Source organism: Sinocyclocheilus grahami, unplaced genomic scaffold (assembly GCF_001515645.1).
Source record: "Sinocyclocheilus grahami isolate Dianchi unplaced genomic scaffold, SAMN03320097.WGS_v1.1 scaffold26.1, whole genome shotgun sequence".
Lineage (NCBI taxonomy): Eukaryota > Metazoa > Chordata > Actinopteri > Cypriniformes > Cyprinidae > Sinocyclocheilus > Sinocyclocheilus grahami.
This window is the reverse complement of record NW_015505205.1, coordinates 2520453-2544855: the sequence shown is the minus strand read 5'-3', so window position 1 is coordinate 2544855 and position 24403 is coordinate 2520453. Positions and strand designations below refer to the sequence as shown.

The following is a 24403-nucleotide window of genomic DNA, read 5'->3' as shown; positions in this document are numbered from 1 at the left end:
CCTGAGCTGATTATCTGAATGAGAGAGAGAGAGAGAGAGAGAGAGAGAGAGAGAGAGATGCAGAGCAGAGCAGGGGGACGCGAGGAACATGATTAAGAACCGCTGCTTTAGAACACTGATTTTGAAACTTGTGAATCTATTATTGTTAGAAGACATAATCACGATTCATACTGTATATGAATAGATTTTTTATTGCAACAACTCTTCCTCTTCTCTAAAGCAGCGCAAAATGGCCTCGCCCCCTTTGCTGCATGTTCCAGGGGGCGGGGTTTATCTGTAACTCGGGAAGTAACTCGTTGTAGTCCCTATGAGCCATTTTTGTAGGCATTAAACTGCCTTAATTTTAAGACGATATTTCCGTTTGCATTGAACTTTCAGTGTCGTAACTTTGCAGATATTGCTTATGCTCAAACAGCAACATTACACACTAACTAACGTTAAAAAAGTGAAATCGCAATCAACCACCACTTCAAGATTGACTGAGTGCCAGAGAAAGGTGCTTGCTACAAAACAACTATAATAGCTGCTAAATCAGTTGAGTGAATATTTGCAACAGAAATCGTGAGTGCATTTTGCCACATGCTCCAGTCTGTGATCTGTGCAGGTTTTGCCATGTGCCCTTGCTGTACAAAGCCATTCAGTGAAATAAGAGACAGTCACTCTTCTTTTATGGTGGCTATTTTATAATAAAGTCATATGGTTGGACATTGTGATCCTTTCAAATTGGCCCATCTGGAGTGTCTCAGCGCCAGCCAGAGGTCATACTATTACATTTAGCCACTGGTTTTACTTCATCTGATATTGCACTTCATCTGCCTGTGAGAGGTGAAAGATGTGATTCCTTACTGAGAAATCTTTTCATTATCATGACATTTTCCCCCTCGGTTTAAATAAATGCATGAATATAACGGCGGAGCTTCAGCTTTTAACAGGAATTCCACTTTCTACTCCTTTTAGACCTGAAAATACCTTTCTATAGGGCAGTATGCACCTCAGACAGACTTGTATATGGTTTGCATTATATGTTGAAATTACAATATTCATATATACATTGTTCTCTTAAAAGGAATTTGTCATCAGTGGCAATAAACACATTCCACAAAACATATCACACACTGTATAAGCAGCAAAACAACTAAACAAAACAACAATAACAATAATAAATTGCACTGAGTGCGTTTACATGCACCCTCTTAATGCGATATGATGAGATTGTGGCAATATTGCGATTAAACTTTACCTAATGTAAATGCAATACTTCGATTTAAATAATGCGATTAAACTTATAATCGCAGCAAGCATAATCGTATTAACATTGGTGGCGTATGCCAATTTTAATCGAAATATACAGGCATGTAAACACCTTAATCGCAGTATTGTGAAAATAAGTGTATAATTGCAACAGTTCATTGTTGGACCTGAGCTGATTATCTGAATGAGAGAGAGAGAGAGAGAGAGAGAGAGAGAGAGAGAGATGCAGAGCAGAGCAGGGGGACGCGAGGAACATGATTAAGAACCGCTGCTTTAGAACACTGATTTTGAAACTTGTGAATCTATTATTGTTAGAAGACATAATCACGATTCATACTGTATATGAATAGATTTTTTATTGCAACAACTCTTCCTCTTCTCTAAAGCAGCGCAAAATGGCCTCGCCCCCTTTGCTGCATGTTCCAGGGGGCGGGGTTTATCTGTAACTCGGGAAGTAACTCGTTGTAGTCCCTATGAGCCATTTTTGTAGGCATTAAACTGCCTTAATTTTAAGACGATATTTCCGTTTGCATTGAACTTTCAGTGTCGTAACTTTGCAGATATTGCTTATGCTCAAACAGCAACATTACACACTAACTAACGTTAAAAAAGTGAAATCGCAATCAACCACCACTTCAAGATTGACTGAGTGCCAGAGAAAGGTGCTTGCTACAAAACAACTATAATAGCTGCTAAATCAGTTGAGTGAATATTTGCAACAGAAATCGTGAGTGCATTTTGCCACATGCTCCAGTCTGTGATCTGTGCAGGTTTTGCCATGTGCCCTTGCTGTACAAAGCCATTCAGTGAAATAAGAGACAGTCACTCTTCTTTTATGGTGGCTATTTTATAATAAAGTCATATGGTTGGACATTGTGATCCTTTCAAATTGGCCCATCTGGAGTGTCTCAGCGCCAGCCAGAGGTCATACTATTACATTTAGCCACTGGTTTTACTTCATCTGATATTGCACTTCATCTGCCTGTGAGAGGTGAAAGATGTGATTCCTTACTGAGAAATCTTTTCATTATCATGACATTTTCCCCCTCGGTTTAAATAAATGCATGAATATAACGGCGGAGCTTCAGCTTTTAACAGGAATTCCACTTTCTACTCCTTTTAGACCTGAAAATACCTTTCTATAGGGCAGTATGCACCTCAGACAGACTTGTATATGGTTTGCATTATATGTTGAAATTACAATATTCATATATACATTGTTCTCTTAAAAGGAATTTGTCATCAGTGGCAATAAACACATTCCACAAAACATATCACACACTGTATAAGCAGCAAAACAACTAAACAAAACAACAATAACAATAATAAATTGCACTGAGTGCGTTTACATGCACCCTCTTAATGCGATATGATGAGATTGTGGCAATATTGCGATTAAACTTTACCTAATGTAAATGCAATACTTCGATTTAAATAATGCGATTAAACTTATAATCGCAGCAAGCATAATCGTATTAACATTGGTGGCGTATGCCAATTTTAATCGAAATATACAGGCATGTAAACACCTTAATCGCAGTATTGCCGCTCTGACGAAAGTGCGCATATGCTTGTGACATACATGAATGATGTGACTGTGCACCTGTAATACTACGCAGATTAGAAACGATGGCGGGGAAAACACAACTCGCTACCACCAGTCTGTTCTTTACCCTCATCCAGAAACGGCGAGTAGAACGTTTACATGCACCCTCTTAATGCGATATGATGAGATTTTGGCAATATTGCGATTAAACTTTACCTAATGTAAATGCAATACTTCGATTTAAATAATGCGATTAAACTTATAATCGCAGCAAGCATAATCGTATTAACATTGGTGGCGTATGCCAATTTTAATCGAAATATACAGGCATGTAAACACCTTAATCGCAGTATTGCCGCTCTGACGAAAGTGCGCATATGCTTGTGACATACATGAATGACGTGACTGTGCACCTGTAATAATACGCAGATTAGAAACGATGGCGGGGAAAACACAACTCGCTACCACCAGTCTGTTCTTTACCCTCATCCAGAAACAGCGAGTAGAACGCGACGGCAGCGTAGGCAAACGAATTGCCATCACATTTTTATGGCACCGAAAAAGTATGGAATAGAACCATACAAACGTGTTTTGCATTAGAAATAAATAAATAAACAACAGCGGCCAGTAACACACCTGCTCTTTCTGAGTCCATCATTTGTGCTGTGCAGTGGGGTATGTGAATAATGGCAGTAAAAAAATAACCACAATTCTTAGCGAATAATAAGAATAATGGAAATTGCATGTAAACAGGAGTGAAGAGCTTTGCTCTTGACTTGTAAACATCATAATGCTATTAAGTCCTTACTCTGATTACTGGAAATAATCGCATTATTCGTGAGCATGTAAATGTAGTCACTGATATTTGATCAAATATATACATTACTGTTTAAAAGTTTGGAATCACTGAGATTTTAATAAATTTTTTTCATGAAATTAATCTTTTTGTTCAACAAAACTGACAGTCTTATACGTTGTACAAAAAATATATATTTTAAATATTTCCTGCTCTTTTGAACTCTCTATTCATCAAAGCATCCTGAAAAAAGGCATAATAGTTTCCACACAAAAAAATATATATAGATGGCAGGGAGGTCTCTGCCTCCTTGAGGTTAAAGGACCTTGAAATTTGCTTTCTTTTCATTCTTTTTTTCTTAACTGAATGAACTTGGATAATTAAATGGAATAAAATACATTAAAATAACGTAATAATGGTAAGAGGAAAATTGGAGAGGCTCACTAGTCATTCCCCACAGCTGTGCAGGCTATTAACAGCAGTATCAAGGCGTTCTAGCGTGAAACCTTGAAGCTGCTTGCAATAAGAGTTAACAACACTCCCACTGTAAGTCCCCTGCAATGTCTTTGGTAAACAAGGAAATTAAAAATATGCACATAAAGTAAACCCCAGCATTATTAGATGATATTTCCTCACTGCCACTTGGTATATGAGGAGAACCACAGCAGACTCTGTGATTTGTTCGCCTAATATTGGAATTCACAGAAGTGTTAACTAAGTAAAAGTGCACTTGGGTGTTAATTTGTTTGGGGTGTCCATAGGTCTCAAGTGATTTGAGGCTTTGAAGGCTTTATGGCTGTTTGTTAAAAACACCCGTGCAACCAAAATGAAAGTTTTGCGGCTTTTATTCTGCGTCTATTAGCTTCAAATGAATATTGGACTGCCCAAACCCAAATAAATAAATAAATTGTCGTTTACTTACTGTCATGTTTTTCTAAACCTGTATATTTTTTTCTTCTGCAAAACACAAAAAAGTTATTTTGTACACACAATGAAAGTCAGTGAGGACCAAAACAACACTGACTTCCACTGTCTAGACAAAATAACACTGAGACATTTTTCAAAATATCTTCTTTTGTGTTCCACAGAAGAAATAAAGGCATACAGCTTTGAAGCAACAAGAGTAAAAGAAAAGCGGATAACTCAATATACAGGAGAAATGTACTAGGCTTTTTTTAAAAGAACAATTTGAATACTGGATTGAATTGAATATACTTTATTATGCATTTTTGGGGAAATGTATATTTGAATCAAAGTTCAATCAGAAATACATCAACACTGCACTCATCATGCCAATTCACTGGGACAAAGCCAAAGTTGCAGGCCTCCTTCACAACTGCTAAATGACAAATGAAGGGCTCCGGACCCTCCCTCTGGTATAATTAAGGGCCATTTGAAATGGACTGGGGTATACATTGACCTTCTACTAAAGGGAGGAAAACAAACAGGAGGTATAATCTAATAGTTGCAAATTGTTGATGCATATATTAAACATAATAGCATTGGCCCTTCGCCCTGCACTGTTTCCCATGTGGAAATGCCCTGACTGGGCTACAGATCAGTGGATGGGCAGAGTTCACATGACATCTGTTTGATCAAAGTTTCCTCACCAAAGATCTGGCATCGTAATTGCATCTGGTCGGGCCACTTCAGACCACAGCTTTAAAATCAAACCGAGCCATTGAGTTTCAGAGTCACGGAGGATAAGAGTAACACATTCCATGCTGAAGGACATCGCTGCAAATTATTTTGCATTACCATGATAATAAAGAGAAAGGCTTCCATTTGCTACCATTAAGGCAAGCGACAAATACATCATCCCCAACGCACAATCAACGCACACGGGGGCTCAGATCTGGAACGGCTTTAAAATCCAACAGGAGATTCCTCTCAGATGTTTAAAGCCCAACGGTTTAATATCCACGCCATCCCCAAGTGGGTAATTGTTTTGCCGCCACAGACAGAGAAACTGTCGATCAAGTCTCGCTTGACCTTGTTTCTGTGTCTGTACTGACCTCCGGAAATGTAAAGCAAAGATCATATCACATAAAAAGCAATACTCCCACAAACGGGCCCCAAGCTGCAAATTGATTCTGCTGCCATGGAATTCACTCCCATCTCGGGGAAGCAGTGGAAAGGGGGGCATTAGGAAGGGGTCTCTTCCGCCGCATTCATCCTTTTGTTGCAGATATCTGTCCTGCGCGTCAGCTCGCAGATTTTTATCGTTATGAAAAGGCACTCTGCATATGCTGGCAGAGCTCGTGCCGGTGACAGATAGCAGAGGGACAAATAAGCCGGCGATTCCAGCTTGCCGGCGTTTAACACAGTCCCTCTGTCGTGGCGGTGATAGCGGGTTCAATTGTCTGCAGTAATGGGTCGAAGGGAGCGTGAGTCGCCATTGCGACATTGCCCGGAGCGGGCACGCGTGGATCATCTCGGGAGAGTGCCGCCCCCTTTGTCCCGACGGGAAGTCGGTAGACGAGATGGTTATCCCCGCGCACTGTCCGAAAGCCACCGTTGTCTATTAAATCCCCTAAATTGAATTGAAAAGAGTCTCAGATTACGTTAGAAAGTCTGCAGATGTCCTTGCAATGGACCGGGGACCAGTGACCCATCGTCTAATTAAAATTCAAGCTGAAAAAGAGTGTACTTTGATCAAATCAAACTTTAATTAGCTCAGATAACCCCAAGCTACCTCCAAAACATTACCAACTGGAGGAATCGAGGACATTCTTCTGGAAAATTCATCATCCATGGGAGATACGCTGGAGTATGCACAAAGGAGAATATTTCGCCACAATTAGCATCATTTTTTTGGAACGAGCATCAATAAGGGCCATTCTACACACAAATCAGCATAAAGTGACTAACCTTTGGTACATTATCATTATCCTCCCCTTTTGCACAGACTGATGTCAAAGGTCCTGCTAGCCAGAGGTACCTGCAAGATCAAATTCCCCCAACCTTTTGGATCACTCGAGTCAGTGCTAAATAATTGATGTGGCCATTGAAACCGGTGGCGGTGGCAGTGATTTGATTTCGGAGCCAGTCTGAATGGGTTCAAGATCCTTACAGACACCCCGCGGAGGGCCAGTGAGAAATGTCAATCGCACCTCATCTACGGACAGAGGCTTCTCTGCTACACAGAGAGAGCGGCAATCTCCAGGCAATCTGCAGCAAGTTCACCATCCACATTTAATGAGAGTGGTAGAACAAAGAGGTGCTCAGTTGTAGCTCTGACAAGTGTCAATTTCACTGCAACTGTGGCATGCAAGAGGATTTCCTTGATAATATGAAAGAAAACAGAGTAAATGACAAAACTCGGATATTATCGTCTAATTGATTGCAATGTTTGCGTTACATATTTGCATGTCTGTGAAGCCCAAGTCTGTGCAAATTGTCATGGTGGTTACTGATTTGATTTTGTAGCCATAACAACATAGAAATCCCAACTAGCCAAAACAAGAACTGTTGCTTTTGTCAGTTCATTACTAAAAGTGTGTGCCCTGTGTGCTGAAACACTTTAAAAAGTTTCATATGAGAAATACATTTGGAAAGAGCAAAAATCGGTTAAATAAGTTAAAAAGGTTAAATGTTTTTCATCTGCTGTAGTGCAAAAGGCCCAATCTATTTTTTCTCTCATCACATATGTTGAGAGTGTCACACAAATTTATAAATCTAATGAAATGGAACAGACATGTTGTCTTGCAGATTTATTTCATGTTACTTTATGAAACTTCCATATGTTCTGCTGTGCATCTGACAAACTAGAATTGTCACGCTCACACGGTTCATTTTTCGGCCGACGTGATGGGTAACGCCACCCTTGTAATTCTTTTCAGGTATTCAGTCAAATTCTGTACCAGCAGACGAGCCGCTCGCAAACACCTGGGATTTGAGCGTTCTGACTGGTGGAGGCTAACTTAATCATCTATAATTGGTGGAGTGGTTCTCATTTATAGTGACTGACAGCATCGATCTGTCTCAAAGGTAAGTCATCAGACCTAATAAATAAAGGAAAAGAAACAAGTAGTCACATTCCAAATGAGCAGAAAAATTACAGCATGGCACAATGTAAAAATGAGACCTGCATCATATCTTATTGAGGAGCGAGTCTAATCCCCAGAAAGAGAGAGGCTAGATATCGATGTGCATGATATTAAATTAAAAAATCTTGGGACCTTAAATAATTTAAGCGTGAAAGATCACAGAGTATTTGATCTAGTCTCTGTATCAAAACTACATTACACAGGGCAAAAACTGTGACAGAGCCTCAAAAGAGAACTTTACACTGTCTCGCAGCAGAAATGTCACAACATGAGGGTTTGCAAGACACTGGAGGGGTGTTACTGGTGCATGGATTCGCTCTCTAAAGATTTCAGCGAGGCATGTGCTCGCACATATGGCAGAATACACACGGATAGGATATTATGTGTAGCCGTGAGAGAAAATCAAGCATTTGTTATGATCGCATTGTGTGAAAGCTATTGCAAGATAATGTGCATCTATTGTCGAAGCTGTGGCCTGGCGGTTTGCATTCATTATGGTTGCGCTGTATACAAAAAATACATTTTATCAGTAGCCCGAGGCTGTTTATTTGTAGCCTGAGGTATCGATACGGAGGTAACAGAGCCCACATCAAAGCCAAACTAAAAAAAAAAAAACCACAATGCATACATGCTGGGCTATATTATTCATGTGGGAGACTTCGAATTCGCCTTGCAACATTTCCGGTTCTCTTTCTAGCATACAGTAAATAAAGAGTTGGCAAGTATATATATTTTTTTCTTTGTCAAAAGTAAAAAATAAAAGGCGTCAAAATGCTGAAACACAACCAACTGTACATCTGGTTCATTTGACAATAATAAAAAATTCAACCTCATAGCCAGATGCTGATATTCGATTTGAAACATCCCATGGTACTCAGCTAGGCTTCAGTGTGCTTTTTCCACACGAAAAGCTTGGATGCATTTTTGTCTGATTCCACAGTGCTCAGAAAAGCTCTAGGCAAAATACATGACCAGAGTAGGTTACTAGTTTGTTTCACGATTAAACCTCTGTGATGCTATCCCCGAGCCTTGGGGATCTTTTAGTGAAGGATCGCCTCCGGAAACAATGTTTTGTCTGTACAGATTAAGCAGCGGAATCCCTCTCGTCCAAATTCACCTTGAAAGCCCTGCGACTCTCGAGGAGAGTTCGAGGAGAATTCCACCTTTCCACCTTGCTCGCTCTGTGTCATCGGGCCTGAGCTTTGGGCCAGAGTGTGTTCCTTCCCCTTCAATACACCACATCTCAACGGCCATCCAAGTCATGTGCGAGAGCCCGGCTCTGAGCAATGACTAACAAATTTGTTGAGGAGTAAGTAATGTTAGCTTTGCTGACATTGGCAAGCTTTGCCACACGCTCAGACTGCAGAGAAAAGCAAAAGATAAATTATAAGCCTCACACATATATCTTTGTTTTTCTCCTTTTTATTGTATGCATCGAATCAATAGCACTGTTTGAAGGTTTTTTATGATACAAGACACTTTCCTTTTTTTTTTTTTAAAGAAACAACAGCAGTCTGCTTGGGTTTAGATAGTCTTATCCTTACTCAGCATTTCCAGTCAAACTTTCTTTTGTTTGGTTCTGTGATGTTAGGCGTTGTATCTTCTCCAGCAGCTCAATTTCTGTTTAGCAAATATGTAACACTGTTAGCACTAGTTAATGCAGTCGCATTTATTATAATGTATTATTGTTCAATTCTACATATACAAATGCACATTTGACATTCTAGTTGTATAAATTAATCAGTTAATATATTATGAATGAACCTGAAGAACAATGGTATATTAGCCTAGATTATTAAATTATATTAAAAAGTTGTTCATTATTAGTCAAAGATGCTTAACTAATGCTAACAATTTGAACCATTTTGTAACGCTTACTTCACATCCATTACATGTTAATGTTAACAGAGATAAAAGAGTCCATGATTTTATAATGTTGCAAAGACAACTATAAAAAAAACCTTTGTAAAGGATCTCCTCTCATTTCTTCATGCATATTTACACCAATCAGACATGGTGTTTCCTTTGCTTTCAGCCTGTGTCACTGAATTAAAGACTGTCTGCCATTAATTCACCACCCTGTCTGTTTATCACCTGCAGGCCTTGTCTAAAAAGTGCTGTCCTAAATTGCCAGTTAGCAGATAAAGGTATTTTGTCATGGGGCAGGATTTGTAATTTCAAGGTATACTAAATTGTAAAAATATTAAGGTATGTGAAAATTTCGAAAAGAAAAAAAATTAGCATGTGCATAAATGTGAACGCCTCAAGCTTTGCTCTGTAATAGAATCTTGGACTTTTCCTACAAAAATTGAAGGATATAATTCAAATGAGCTGAAGCATTTTAAGGTCAAAGCAATATTAAATTCATGCAGCACTGACATAAATTGTCAGAGAAGAAAAAAGAAACGATAAAGCACTTTCTACCTGCATGTACTCAAATGCAAAGCATTGTTACAGTATGTTTACACTCACACACACCAAAGGGAATGTACGTGTCAACTTGCATAAAAAGATTCACGGCTTTTGATTAAACTAATTTGAGATTGAGCCTCTTTAAGCACCTTTTCATCCATGTTTAACCTTTCCACATACACACAGCACAACTTTTACAGCCCCAATCCAAAGATGTGTCAATCTCACAGAGCTCAACTCTCAAAACTCAGACAATCACACATGAACTCTGCTCTCTCCTTTTCTTTCTATCTCCATTTTCCCTTTCTTTCCTCTCATGCATCACACATTTCGACTGTCCCCCTCCAAAACAGATAAGCGCAGAACGCGGAAAAAGCAAACCACGACCACGGAAATTCTCTATGCGGTCCCGATCAGTAAAATTAGCATGACAATACTCACTGTGGGGAGAAGGGGGCAGTCGGAGCGTGGCAAGTCGCTCTGTCCGATGAACCTGCACGGGTGGAAGAGCGGGAGAGAGAGAAAGAGAGAACAGTCAGCTGTGAAAGCACAGTTAAGAGAAAGGGAGGGGTGACGAAGAGCCGGCACATACAGAAAAACACAAGAAAAGAAACTGAAACACAGAGGAGAACGAGGATGAAGCCGAATGGTAAGATAGAAATGGGGAAGCAGCGGAGGGAGGGAACCTGTGATGAGAATAAAGGACACGTGGGAAGATGCTGTACTTTTAAAAGTTCGACACACGAATGGGAGAGTTTTCTCACTGTTATTCAGTCATGTGACACCACTGGGTAAACTAGATACCTTATTTAACCTTGCAGTTAGTGCACGATTGTTTACTGTAGCAACAGAACCAGGCAGATAATGAGCTTCATTGCGCTTTGCATGGCAATACAATGAGTTTTTGCAGTTTTAATGATTTTTGGGAATGCATTAATAAAATCATTTACTTATAAATTTAAATTGTGGCATTAATTACTCGCCCTCATGCTGTTCGAAACCCATAGGCTGTTATACTTTTTGTGGAACTCAAGAACATAATGAATCTCCACATACTTCGACACGTTCATGGTGAACACAGGCTGTTAAATGCCCAAAAAAGAACCATAAAAGGCGCCCATATGACTTCTGTGCTATATTAAGTTTTCTGAAGCCAGCTTCAGATAGCTTTGTGTGCTGAAAAGACCAAAATTTAAGTAATTAATTACTGACTTTTCGCTTACGCTGCAGTTTTCAAATCAAATATGGCATCTGTGGTGAAGGTTGTATGTCATATGGACCACTTTTATGGTGATTTTATAGAGTCTGAAATCAATGTGAATGTTGTTTAAAAATATTTTTGTATGTTTCACTGAAAAAAATAACAGCTTATAAGTTTGTAACAACATGAGGTTGAGTAAATAATAACTGAATTTTCATGTTTGGGTAAAATATTCCCTTAAGCGTTTTTTACAGGCTAGCGTTTGTCTTGAATATTTGAGTATGTGTTTCGACAGCTCTATTAGATCACTTTATCTCTGAACTGCCTTTGATGGAGAACTGATGATCAACATGGCAACACTGCACTGTAAACCAACTCTATCTTTTGGTCTCTCAGTTGTTGTCCAATCTCTCATTCTCTCTTTTTTTCCATACTTCTCTCTCAGGAACGTTTTATTCTGCGGAGGCAGTGCCACCACAAAAAGATTCTGATGAGCAATAATCAAGTATTCAAAAAAAAATAATCTGTATGAATATTACAAAATATGAGACTGAATATTGTATTAGCCAACTAAAGTGACACTGTCTAAAAGGTACGGTCACATTAATCCGTTTTCTCTATTGGCAAAATTCAGCAATTTTAACAGGAATTCCCACAGACTTTTCATCAGATTCAAGCGAATTTGCTTCATTAACCAAAAAAAAACAAAAAACGCTTCTTTGTTTGAAACTGACTTCTGTGTGAGATGTGCTTCATGCATCGCTACACTGTTGACAATGGACCTATTTGATTGTGGATTTTCAACAATGTTTTGAAACAAGGATACCAGTGGATAAAGTTTAATAGGGCGGCAGTGTCTCTCTCCCTTGAAGAACAGTGAAATACTTAGAAACAGTCACATGAGAGAAGTCAGTGCCTCCATGTCACTGTTACTGGCTGATTACAGTATGCTGACAATATGAACCCACCTTTTACATTTGCAAGCCGTTTACAATCAGCACCAATGGAATAAACTCGTTAAATGACTAATTACAAAGTTAAAAACACATCCACTCACATCACCACTTTCAGTCACAACCAGATCAAAGTGTACTTACAATTACATCCTGTGAGTAAGCTGATTTTATGATTGTTCATTTAAAAATACACATCAGAACAATATTTACAGAGGATTTGATGACTACTGGTTTGAAAGGAAGGCGCAGGTCCAACAGTTATGAGGAACAAATAAATGCTACTCTACAAGAAATATGATTTTTGGCTGTACATTATTATTTTTGAAGCAAAAAAAATCATAATAATAAAAGTATGAGTATGTTAATAGAAAAATATGAAAACATTATTATATTTGTTGCGTACTGCCATAAAATCTATGTAAAGATCAAATGGAACTGGAACATTAATTTACATTGGACTAAAAGACCCAAACGCAGAGAGGGACTTTCAGGAGTTCACAATGCAACACTGTTCTGTCTGCTTCTCAGATGTGTGTCTCTCTCTCTCCTTCTCTCCTCAAGTGACAAAAGCAAGACCCCATTCCTAATCTGACCCCAAAACAGCAACGAAATCCCCCTGGCCTTATCATCCTCTGCCTGGGCTCTGTTCTCGCTCTTCTTTCATATCCCCTGCCTCTCTTTCTTTCTTTCATTCTCTCTCTCTCTCCGTCACTCTCCATTGCATCCTCTCTCCCCAGTATAACCTCTTCCTCTGTCTCCTTCTCTCTGTAAATGGCTTTCAGCTGAGCAGAGATTACCTAGACCATGCTCTTCAGAGCAGCTTCAGAAAGGGTGCTCTGGGCTGCCAGCCTGGATAACACCCCCCTCCTCCATCCACCCGGGTGGAGAGGGGTGGGGAGTCACAGAGAGAGTGGCTTGGAAAATGTTTGCAGAAGGGAAAAAAAATACAGCAGACACTGAGGATATCACACACTGGCTACGTTGACACAATGTTTGGGATTGACGAGTATATTTACTAACAGGTGTGACTTCTGAATTGTCCTGTTCACACAACAGCTATAAAAGCAGCTGTGAATGTGAATGAATGAGAAAGAAGTCGAAGTAACACTTAATTAACTAAATGTTTTTAAAATAAAATACTATAAAATAAAATAAGAAAAAATAAAATAGTAAGAAAAAAGTAAAGAAAAATAAAATAAAATAAAGTTTTACGGATAAATGCTGTCACTTGAATTAATGGTAAACTTACTACATTTACTATCAGCATCCATATTTTCTCAGCATTGCATCCTCACGTCGCTTCAGAGGGACTCCTAAGTGCTGCTATTTAAAGCATGCTGAACTTTGCCAGCTTGCCAGTCTCACTTAGTTTTGATATGCACATGCTGAGGTGATGATTTGCTATTAGAAACAATCCCAAAACACTTTTATTCTCCTTTGACCTGCATTACAGTTTTGACACCTCAGTGCATTAACATGATGCATGCTTGATTTATTTGCTGTTAGATGCATCATATGAGATTCATAGAGAAAGTGCAGACTTTGAAATCGCTGTACCTATGCAATTGTGTGGAAAAATTGCTATGTGGTGTTTTCCTGCCATGATGAATGTTTGCAGTTCAACATAATTGGTAATTGATTAAAAATATAATCAAATGAATTAAATGCCTTGGCAATTACCATTAATAATAAAATATTACTATTAAAGGCATATTTATCCAAAATTGAATTTTTTTTTTTCTTCTGTTAAATGCATGTAAAAAAGAATGTTATATATATATATACTGTGTATATATATATATATATATATATATATATATATATATATATATATATATATATATATATTAATAAAATAAAATAATTACTTTCACACATTATTTCAATACTTATTTTATTTTAGAGTTTTAGAATGCAATAACTATTTTTAAGTTTCAGTTTCAGGTTTTCAGGGACTGAATGTATAGGTCTGAGGCGAGGATACAATCTTTTTTTTTTTTTTTAAAGTAGCAAAAGCAAAGAAAGATCTTCATGTGACCCACATATAACAAATGGAAAAAAAAATATGTATAATATATATATTTTTTAGCAAAAATCATGCCTTGGGACATAAAAGCACCCGAAGCAGAAATACTGCTGCACTAACAGCTCATTGCAAGGCCAAGTGATTCTGCTTTGCAAAAGTATCCACCATCTAACACAATACTGAAGTACATTCTTCAAGTTATCATTAGCACATAATTCTTGTTCTTGGGAGAAATCCAGGTATGACGGTTTCAGTTGGCCTGTCTGAGAAACTTTATCTCCACCTCAAGCTGCAATTATCATTACACCACCAAAATCACTGCTCAATCGAGCTATTTTTTTTCCATCTTGCGGCGGTGCTGCCTACTCTAAATCAATAATCTCCTGTATTTCTATGCAATATCTCATTTTCGCTAACGTGTAATCATATTTCATGTGCCTACAGAGAAACAGCAACACATAAGAAATTCTGAACTCCACCATGCCATTAAACGCAGTGTCATATTAGGAAATAATTGCACTTCTTGTCATGCTCACAATGGCAGATTAATGGGCGGAACAATCGGGAATCATGGTCTTCTTACCTGTTATGCCTAACAGGCGAAACTTCTGGCACCTTAACAGCACACACTGGCACCTTTAACAGAGACGTGGGACTGAGGCAGGGTGGATAGAGAGGGCTAATGATCTGTCCCCATGTCAATATCTCTGGGTGCCAACCTGCCTCCCCTTGGGCAAGAGCCTGGACATCAAACCTGCAGCTGACGCACCACTTTTCCTGGGAAGCCACTTCTGTGCCTCGCATCAATACATTGAACTTTTTTTTTCCAATCTGTGGCCCTGCTGTCTGCATCTTGATGAAATGCTCCTCTGCTTATTTGAGCATCTTTCTGAAATCCATCAATTGCTTCATTTTACAGCAACTACAGAAACTTTTTACCAAAAAAATAAAAGAAAATTGTGTCATCATTTAATCTATGTTCAAAACACATATGACTTTCTTGTGTGGAACACAAAAGGAGATATTTTGAAGAATGCACTGGTTGTTTACTCGAATTGCTGAAATGAACTTGAAAAATGAATAGGTCTGAGCAAACAAATCAACTGGATTAATTGCTTCATTGAAAATATGACTCTAAAGAATAATTGAATTAGAAATAACAATTTGAAACTTTAATAAACAATGTCAAGTTGAGCAAATATCAAGATTTCCAATGAAAAATGGCAAACAAAGACATGACAAACATACAAATACATAAATGTCACATGGAATTATGAATAATTATTATGTTTTAATATATTTTCATTTGATATATTATTGATACAAAAATAAAAATAGCATTTACATAATAATAATAAATAGCTTCAGAAGAAAAAAACTATCAAATAAATAATCAATAAATCACATGGAATATTTGTTGTTATTAATTTATTACATTTATTATTAATTTGATAAATTTTATTGATACAAAAACAAAAATAGCATTTATAATGATAACTATAGTAAAAATGAATAATATGAGAAAATAGGATTTTAAAGGAGAAAAATTGTTTAAATGTTAACTTGCATGAAGATACAATATTTAGTATGCTAATCCATGACAAGGTCTCCCTTATTCAAACATCTCAGCATGAGATCGTGAGTTCATATTGAACAGGCGATTAATAGCACCTCGCTCATGCCAGGCAGATCCTTCTGCTTGGCCTTCCTCCAGAGCGTGGGGGATTCAAACATGCAGCATCTAAAGGACTGAATTCTGTTTCTGGCACAAGGCTACAGCTTCCCACTGCCTACTGGAAGTATCTGTCTCAGTAATAATTCTTTAATTTGGCATTTGACAGAAATGCCTCAAATATTTTTTTAAGGAGGTTCATGAATTTAATGATGCAACTATAAAGAAAGACCTTGGTGGGTATTTAGACTTGTAAATCTGTATTTACAGAGCAGGTGGGATAAGGTTAGTTCCTGCATCCAAAGGTGTCAACGTTGTGGACCTGTGCTAATTCTGTCCTACGGCATGTAGTCGTCGGCTTAAAGGAATTCTGTAGCCAAAATTTTTTTTTTTTTTGTCATCATTTACTCACACTCATGTTGTTCCAAAACCTGTACACTGTTATTTTTCCAGGGGAAATCGGAAAGAAGATTATTTGTTATGCAGCATTTTTTCCTTACAATGACAGTTCATAGAGTTCACAAAAATAAGTTTATTTTATGTTAGAGCAAAGGTTTTGCTATTCCAATATCATCACTGAGCTGCTTCTAAGCAGAGCAGAAGAGAAAGGCAGTCGGAGAATCTGACTATGAGCACTATCGCTAATGCATTAATGAGGGGTCATGTTAAATTTTCATAGCAGAATAGCTGGTGTGGGCCTCAATACGCCTCACAGCTGTGTATTATATCATTAGGTCAAATGAAAGGTGTGCCAGCATTATGACACACAATTCTGAAATCTCATCCAAGTCTAAAATCAGATTTACAAATGACACATCATTAATGACGACCACCATCGGTTCTCACATGTCGTAATAATAATACACATCATGCCATTTCAAATGTGGAATGGAGAATGACTTCTGAGAACTGTCGTGCAGGAAAACGATGTTAAATTTAAGTCTGTCCCTCATAAAACTGTCACATAGGCTTCATAAGACTTGGATTAGTCATATAAGTCATATGAACTACTTTCAGTGTACTTAAATGGGTGTTATGGTATGGTGCTTGATGGATGTGGTCACTATAAAACATATCTTTACAAAAACTAGAAACGTACAGTATCTTGAGATCCCTATGTTGGAATCCAGCTAGTTTTAAATGCAAGAGCAGATTTTATATAAACACCACCTAAGTTATTAGTCCCACTGGGGTCAGCAGACCCTGAAATCAGCCTAATTATTCAAGACTTCCATGTCATTCCAAACCTGATTGAAACACAAACACAAGATATGCTGAATAATGTCTGAACTTTTTATACCTTACAATGGAGGTTAATGAGGTCCAAAACTAAACAAAAACAGACAAGAAACAAACCAAAACCACCTAAAATAAAATAAAATGTTGTTTATATGTTGCATTGGTGATTTTGTCAATATTTTTATCAGCCAAAACAAAACAAAACAAAAAAAATGTCTCGAATTACAATGGAGGTTAATGAGGTCCAAAACAAAGCAAAACAAGACAAAAAAACAAGACAAGAAACAAAGCAAAACCAAAGAAAAACATAAAATAAAATAAAATCAAATGTTGTGTTCTATAGATAAATGTCATAAATGTTTGGAACGACACTTCACGTTGTCCCATTAAGACCCATTAGACAACTCATCCCACCAACTATTTCGAAAAAAGCAACACATCATGCAACAATACTACAATATGATTCATACTACAATAAATTTTATGGAAAAAAGATTCTTCAAAAATTCTCCTTGTGCATTCCAGACGGTTCTAAAATGACATAAAGGTGAGTACATAATGATAGAATTTTCATTTTTCAGGTGAACATTTTCTTTAACAGTAGAGGCAGGAAGCAGAGATGGCATGTATGCGATGCAGAGGATTCTTGACTGAGCAGAGGCAGGATTGAAATGGGTGTTTGTTGGGTTTCCCACACTGGTGATTACTCACGGAGAAGCTCTTGTCAGAGGTAATGATCCTTACCCCGGTGGCTGCGGTGGGAGTTGAGCAGCATGGGGCTCAGAGGCAGGAAAGCAGAGGCCAGTGGGAGTAAAACCCAGAGGGCCATGTGCGAATCAGCTTGGCTATTGTAGCACCCTCCATCTAATTCATCCTTCCTCTGTGGGAGAGAGACCTGTCAGGCGTGCAGGGTTGATGTTGCATTCTCCTTCTGTTAGCACCTCCTACTCGGCTTGCCTATGGAGCAGCAGCGATGCGTAGAGCCGTATATTTCGGCATTTACACTGAGGAGCGTTTGTGTGTGGATACAGAACAGTGGACAAGGTGGAGAGTGGGCAGCCTGGCAGGGAGTCGTGAAAAAAAAGGGTAGGTAGCAAAGGAAACATGGATGAGAGCAAGAGGAATCGAGGCTTGGATAGCGGCAGCAAAGTGGGTCAGGTTGGCTTAGTTTGATTACTGCAGTGGGTGGCTGGAGGCAGCCCTACAAAAGCAACTGTGCCGCACACATCTCTTCCCTAGATTCTCATCCTTTCTCCCTACCCCCCCGCTGAGGTGTAGCTAAAGAATCCGGTTATGTGGAGTGCTTCAAAGCCGGGCACACTGACGCACCCTCGCCAGCTATAGAGCCTGACTGAAAGAAAGACTGTGTCACCTCTGAGCGGCTCACACTCAGATTCACCTGTGAACTTTGAACCCTGCTGACTCATAACACAAGCACTGATATTTATGGACAATATCAACAAAACTGATAATTAATCTCCACCAAAAAATGGACATTATTAAAATTCTATACTACTTTGTCTAAATAAAAAAATAAAAACGATAAAAACTCAAATCGTTTTAAATGCTACAAGTGAATTTAGGCATTTTTCATTGCAATTTCATTAAATTATTAGTGTTTATAAAGAATAACTTTAAATGCATATTTTTCTAAATGTAAAAATAATGGAAATGATCATGCACAATTAAATATCCAAAATTGCAAAATTGAGTAAAATCAGCCAATAACAGACTAATTGCTAATTGATTTTTTTTTCCTAAATAAAAAAAGTAAAATCAATAGTTTTAAATGCCACAAAGTGAATTTAGGCATCAAATTATAAATGTACACTACGAAAAATAGATACTTATTTTGATATTTGATAAAGATTACATCTAACACTTGATAATGTGATAATGACAAATTGCTAATATTAATATACAGTGGGGCAAAAAAGTATTTAGTCAGCCACCAATTGTGCAAGTTCTCCCACTTAAAAAGATGAGAGAGGCCTGTAATTTTCATCATAGGTATACCTCAACTATGAGAAACAAAATGAGAAAAAAAATCCAGAAAATCACATTGTAGGATTTTTAAAGAATTAATTGGTAAATTCCTCGGTAAAATAAGTATTTGGTCACCTACAAACAAGCAAGATTTCTGGCTCTCACAGACCTGTAACTTCTTCTTTAAGAGGCTCCTCTGTCCTCCACTCGTTACCTGTATTAATGGCATCTGTTTGAACTTGTTATCAGTATAAAAGACACCTGTCCACAACCTCAAACAGTCACACTCCAAACTCCACCATGGCCAAGACCAAAGAGCTGTCAAAGGACACCAGAATGTCCCTTTCTGAAAAACACTATAACCCCATAGAAAATCTTTGGAGGGAGTTGAAAATCCGTGTTGCCCAGCGACAGCCCCAAAACATTACTGCTCTAGAGGAGATCTGCATGGAGGAATGGGCCAAAATACCAGCAACAGTGTGTGAAAACCTTGTGAAGACTTACAGAAAACGTTTGACCTCTGTCATTGCCAACAAAGGGTATATAACAAAGTATTGAGATGAAATTTTGTTATTGACCAAATACTTATTTTCCACCGTAATTTGCAAATAAATTATTTAAAAATCCTACAATGTGATTTTCTGAATTTTTTTTTCTTCTCATTTTGTCTCTCATAGTTGAGGTATACCTATGATGAAAATTACAGGCCTCTCTCATCTTTTTAAGTGGGAGAACTTGCACAATTGGTGGCTGACTAAATACTTTTTTCCCCACTGTAACTTTGTTTAAATAATAATAATACAATTAATCTTTAATTTCGACAAGTGAATTTAGGCATCACAACATTATAATGTACAGTATAAAATATATATTTTGAGATTTCAAATATCCAATATGGTCTGACACTTGAAAAAAAAATCCAATGGTACAGTATGTTATAGAACCAATATATTGTAAAATCCCTAAACACAAGGATAATTAATCCATCAGTAACCAGGTGTTTTATAAAAACCCCCAAAATCACATGGAAGTGTTGTTTGCCAGACCATATGCCTTGCCAGAGACAAAGAAAAATGACAGCGCCAAAGCGGGAATATTAGCGGGGGAACCACAGTGTAATCTGATTGCTGTGCTGCTGAAAGGAAGCACATTGTGATACGGCACTGACAAGAGCAGAGTCTAAACACAGTAAAGAGTATTGCCTTGAATTCAGCAGAAATGCTTTTATTTCTGGACTGGAAAAGCCTATTCATCTAAATGAACCCAGGCAAATGGTAAAATTCAGAAACTAAAGGAGACGTCCAAGGTCTTTTCTGCTTAGAAAGCCTTGCTCTGCTTAGTAAACATCTGAGATTGCTTCATATGATGTTCTTCACCACATCAACCCACCAAATAGCTAGTTTTGTGGTGAAAATCTACCAGAAAGGTCCAGGTATCCATCTACTGCTGCATTCCACACTGTGGATTTTATTCCCAACTAGTTGATGGATAAAGAATTACACTGGCTTTGCTAGAATAAGGTTGGCTGGATTTAGGCAATGTTGGGAAAGGGGTCACCGCTACAGAGGCTAGAGGTTCCCGGCTTCTCACTGAATGATTGGAACGATTAGTACTGTAGGCGAGGTGGGTCGGTTGGCTTTTGAGGAATGACCATCTAACGCACCTATTGATGTGTCACAATGATTGAGTGCGAGAGAGGGAGGCCCGTAATGGCTTCATCAGACTGCCCCGGTGCATGCCACAATCTCATTCCCCCGCAAACAGCTCTGGCTTCCCAATCACTCCGTAAAAACAGCCAAATTAAACAAAGTTGTCGGTCAACTTAACTTCAGCTTTTTATTCTCTCCCTCCCCGCTCTTCCATTATCCTCCTTCCCATCTGTTGCTCTCTTGTTCCACCCCTTTTATACTTTTCCTTCAAGGCCACCCCACTCAGTCGACTCTTTCATGTCTTAACAAGACAATTAAGGGGCTTGATTTAGTTCATGCTCTGCTTTTTTTCCCCTCCTCTTTCTTTTCCAGCGCTTGGCCCATTTTCAGCTCAGCTCTGCAAATTCAACATTTTAGCGCCTACCTTGACTTTTTTAATTTCATCAAGCTTGCCCACTGTCATCCTGCTGAGTGCAAACAGCCATTTGATTGTTGGAATCAACCTCATCCAATTGTGTTGCCAGTTGAAACTCAGGTAAAAAGAATTATGGCCATTGGTATTCAATGAATGGATCTGCACTGCAATTGAACAGTGCAAAAGGGGGATAACAAGCTGGAGCCAGGACTCCAACTCCAAATGAATAGCAATGGGGAAAAGCTTACTGGTAGGTTACTAGCAGACATGTCAAAAGGAGAATCGGGACTCTTACGCTGGCAGTACAATTTGGCTACATAGGAAAATTTCATGGATGACTTGTCCAGTAATATGACTTTGCAAAACTGTACCTTAACAGTGCAGGGAGAGTATTTTTTTTACTAAGTGCATTGTGGGAATAAACATAATAACAATATATATATATATATATATATATATATATGTATATATACCCATACTGTTCAACTACAACCATATGATGTAATAATCAGTATGTAGTACAAACTCCATTCGTTGCATAATTCATTCAAACTCATGACTCACTTCCTGGACGCTTTATGACACAAAAAATCCTGCTGAAAAACAGTTGGTTTTGATCAAATATTAATCCTGACTAACACGTACTGTACGCACACACATCAGAACATGAAGGGATGAATTCACTAAACAGTTGTGCCACGTAATTCAATAATTCAGCACAAAAACCTGCATCTTATTAACTAAGCTGCTGCATTTCAGAAATAGTGCAATTCAGAAATAGCAGATCACATGATCCTTATGGTGCTTAAGAAATAATTCTTATAATTATCAATGTTGAAAACAGTTTAATATTTTTAGTGGGACCCATTTTTTCATCAAGACTCTTTGATGAATAGAAAGTTCAAAGAAACAATTTTTTTTTTAAATGGAATATTTTGTAGCAGTGTAACAGTCTTTACTGTCACTTTTGGTAATGCATCCTTGCTGAACTTTTAAAAGTATTAGAAGTGTTACTGACCACAAACTTTTGAGCAGTAACATAAACATATTTTTTTATTGATCATGGCAGCAGTTAATCATCAAATGATAATCAAATAACAGAGAAAAGAGACATACTGTAAGTGGGCATATATCCAGACTCAACAGCTTAGTTCATCTCTTAAAGAACCGTTTTTCATTACACATCATAGCCTATCAAACACCAGACCTTTACCCCAGTCTTTCTTTTCCTCATCTATTACTGTAGCCTTTCAGTTTAACTCTGCATGAACACGGTCAATCATAGCTGAGCTGGTGCCAATTTGAAACAATCTATAATGATTTATGTTTTTTCAAAGCATAAATTCATAATGATGACTTCCATTAGCAGGTTTCAAGTCTATTTACGGTCTCTGCTCTTTGTCATTTGTAGCAGCTCGATTTAACATTGCGTAGTACATTCACTGCCCATAATGAGCAATCAAAGATATACATATGGTCTGACTAATTCATATCAATATTTATTAGTCCCCTGTCAGAGCATACAGTTAACCAACTGATGATTTAGCATCAGTTCGAGTTCCACGAACTCCGCTGTGCGGCAAGCTAAAACTGTAATGAAGAGGGTTTTGAGGCTGATCTTCCGTTCAACAGTTTTCTATAGAGTGTTTGATAGGGAGGGAAAGGTATCGGAATCATTACTGGTTGATTAATTTAACTCAATTCCATTTACTTTCAAGTCAGTGAGATGTAACTTCGCTCTTTCCAACTGACCTCAAACATACTCACAGATACAAAAATAGAAAATAAAAAAAGTGAACGAGAAGGGAATAATTGCTTCAACTTTCAACTCATTATCACAGTATACACAATTAGAGAATGAAGCCGTAACTTAATTAATCTTCCTTTAAAGTGTAAGCCTTCGAGAACACGAGCAAGAGTTTTCCATGACAGATTTCTTTCCAATTACATGATATTATCAGAATTCGGTGGTAAATGCACAGCCCTACTGTTCTGGTCAGAGCTTTCCTATCTCCAATTAAAAATACGTCTCACAGCCCTGCACAGTGATACATGATGCTAACCTTTTCCCAGCTCCATGCTAATTAGGGACAATTTTCCCTTCTACATTAACCAGCACATACTCTACACTTCATACCAATCCAGCCGGATTCTCCGTTTTTATCTTTCTCCATATTTAGCTCCAGGGTGTCCTTTTCCAGGATCTACCTGGATCCTGAATGCATTCTGTCACCCAGCAGCCTGAGGGTGAAGTTCTTTTTGGATGAGTCTGCAATTAGGTTACCTTGACCAATTTAATTTCCGCAGAGGCCTAGAAGTCATGATCCATCTTGATGACTTTATTTATTTATTTTGTAACACTGCAATTTCAATTATCTAAATGATGACTCTAGACTGCAAGATCAAGGCCTTCTGGGTAAAACATAACCTACAGAAGGAAAAGTCACTCCTGTTAACTGCAGTACGTTGGCTGCTAATGTAAAATCGCACAAATTAAGCTTAAATATCCACTAAAAAGGTTGTGCGATGCTCAATTATTATTATTTTTTATTTAGTGTAAAATAAATATTTATACAGCAAATGTTAAATTATATGTGTACGTCAAATGTAGATCAAAAGCTTACATTTGAATTTTAAATGTTAATGAAAATATTAAATGCATTCAAACTGCTAAATGTAGAGTAGAATATTAATATTTGTTAATAAACAAAATGCATATTTGTACCATTTCTGACAGTGTTCTCAGCCAGCACTAAGTGATTACATACACAAATTTGCTCCTCATACAAACATTTTGCTCCTGTCCAGCTCTCAGATGCAACAAGTCACAGCCTCAGTTCTGAATCACAGTTAAGCCTATCACTGTAAGATGAACTGTCTCTGCTAAACTGCTCACTGAAAATGATGCTTTGTGTGCCCCCAATTAGTGAGTAAATCTGACAACTCACATTGCTGTTACCTGTAAGCATGAGTTCAGTTCATTGGTTCAACTCCATGAACCACAGGTTGAGAATAATTAGCATTTAGCTATAGATTTATCTTAAACTAATTACTTAACCGTAATCAATGAAACAATTTTTCTTAAAAAAAATATATATAACTCATATGTATAACTCAATATAACTCATATGTAATAATAAAATCAAATTACTAGTTGTTTATATAGGAACAATTAAAACATTATATATATATATATATACAGTAT

At 37.7% G+C, this 24403-nt stretch overlaps 1 protein-coding gene across 7 annotated transcripts in view; it reads right to left on the bottom strand.

Moving 5' to 3' along the window:
• Window positions 1–24403, bottom strand: part of rbfox3a (RNA binding fox-1 homolog 3a) — a 459476-nt gene that overhangs the window by 334169 nt on the left and 100904 nt on the right. For 6 of the 7 annotated variants that reach the window (XM_016252017.1, XM_016252014.1, XM_016251991.1 and 3 more), the window contains one exon: window positions 10496–10547. The exons of the other annotated variant lie outside the window; for it this stretch is intronic. Coding sequence is in view for 4 of the 6 variants with exons in the window: in XM_016251991.1 (XP_016107477.1) it covers window positions 10496–10547 (52 nt within the window). In the remaining 2 variants the exon portion in view is untranslated. The remainder of the gene's footprint in view (window positions 1–10495; window positions 10548–24403) is intronic. 7 annotated transcript variants of the gene reach the window in all.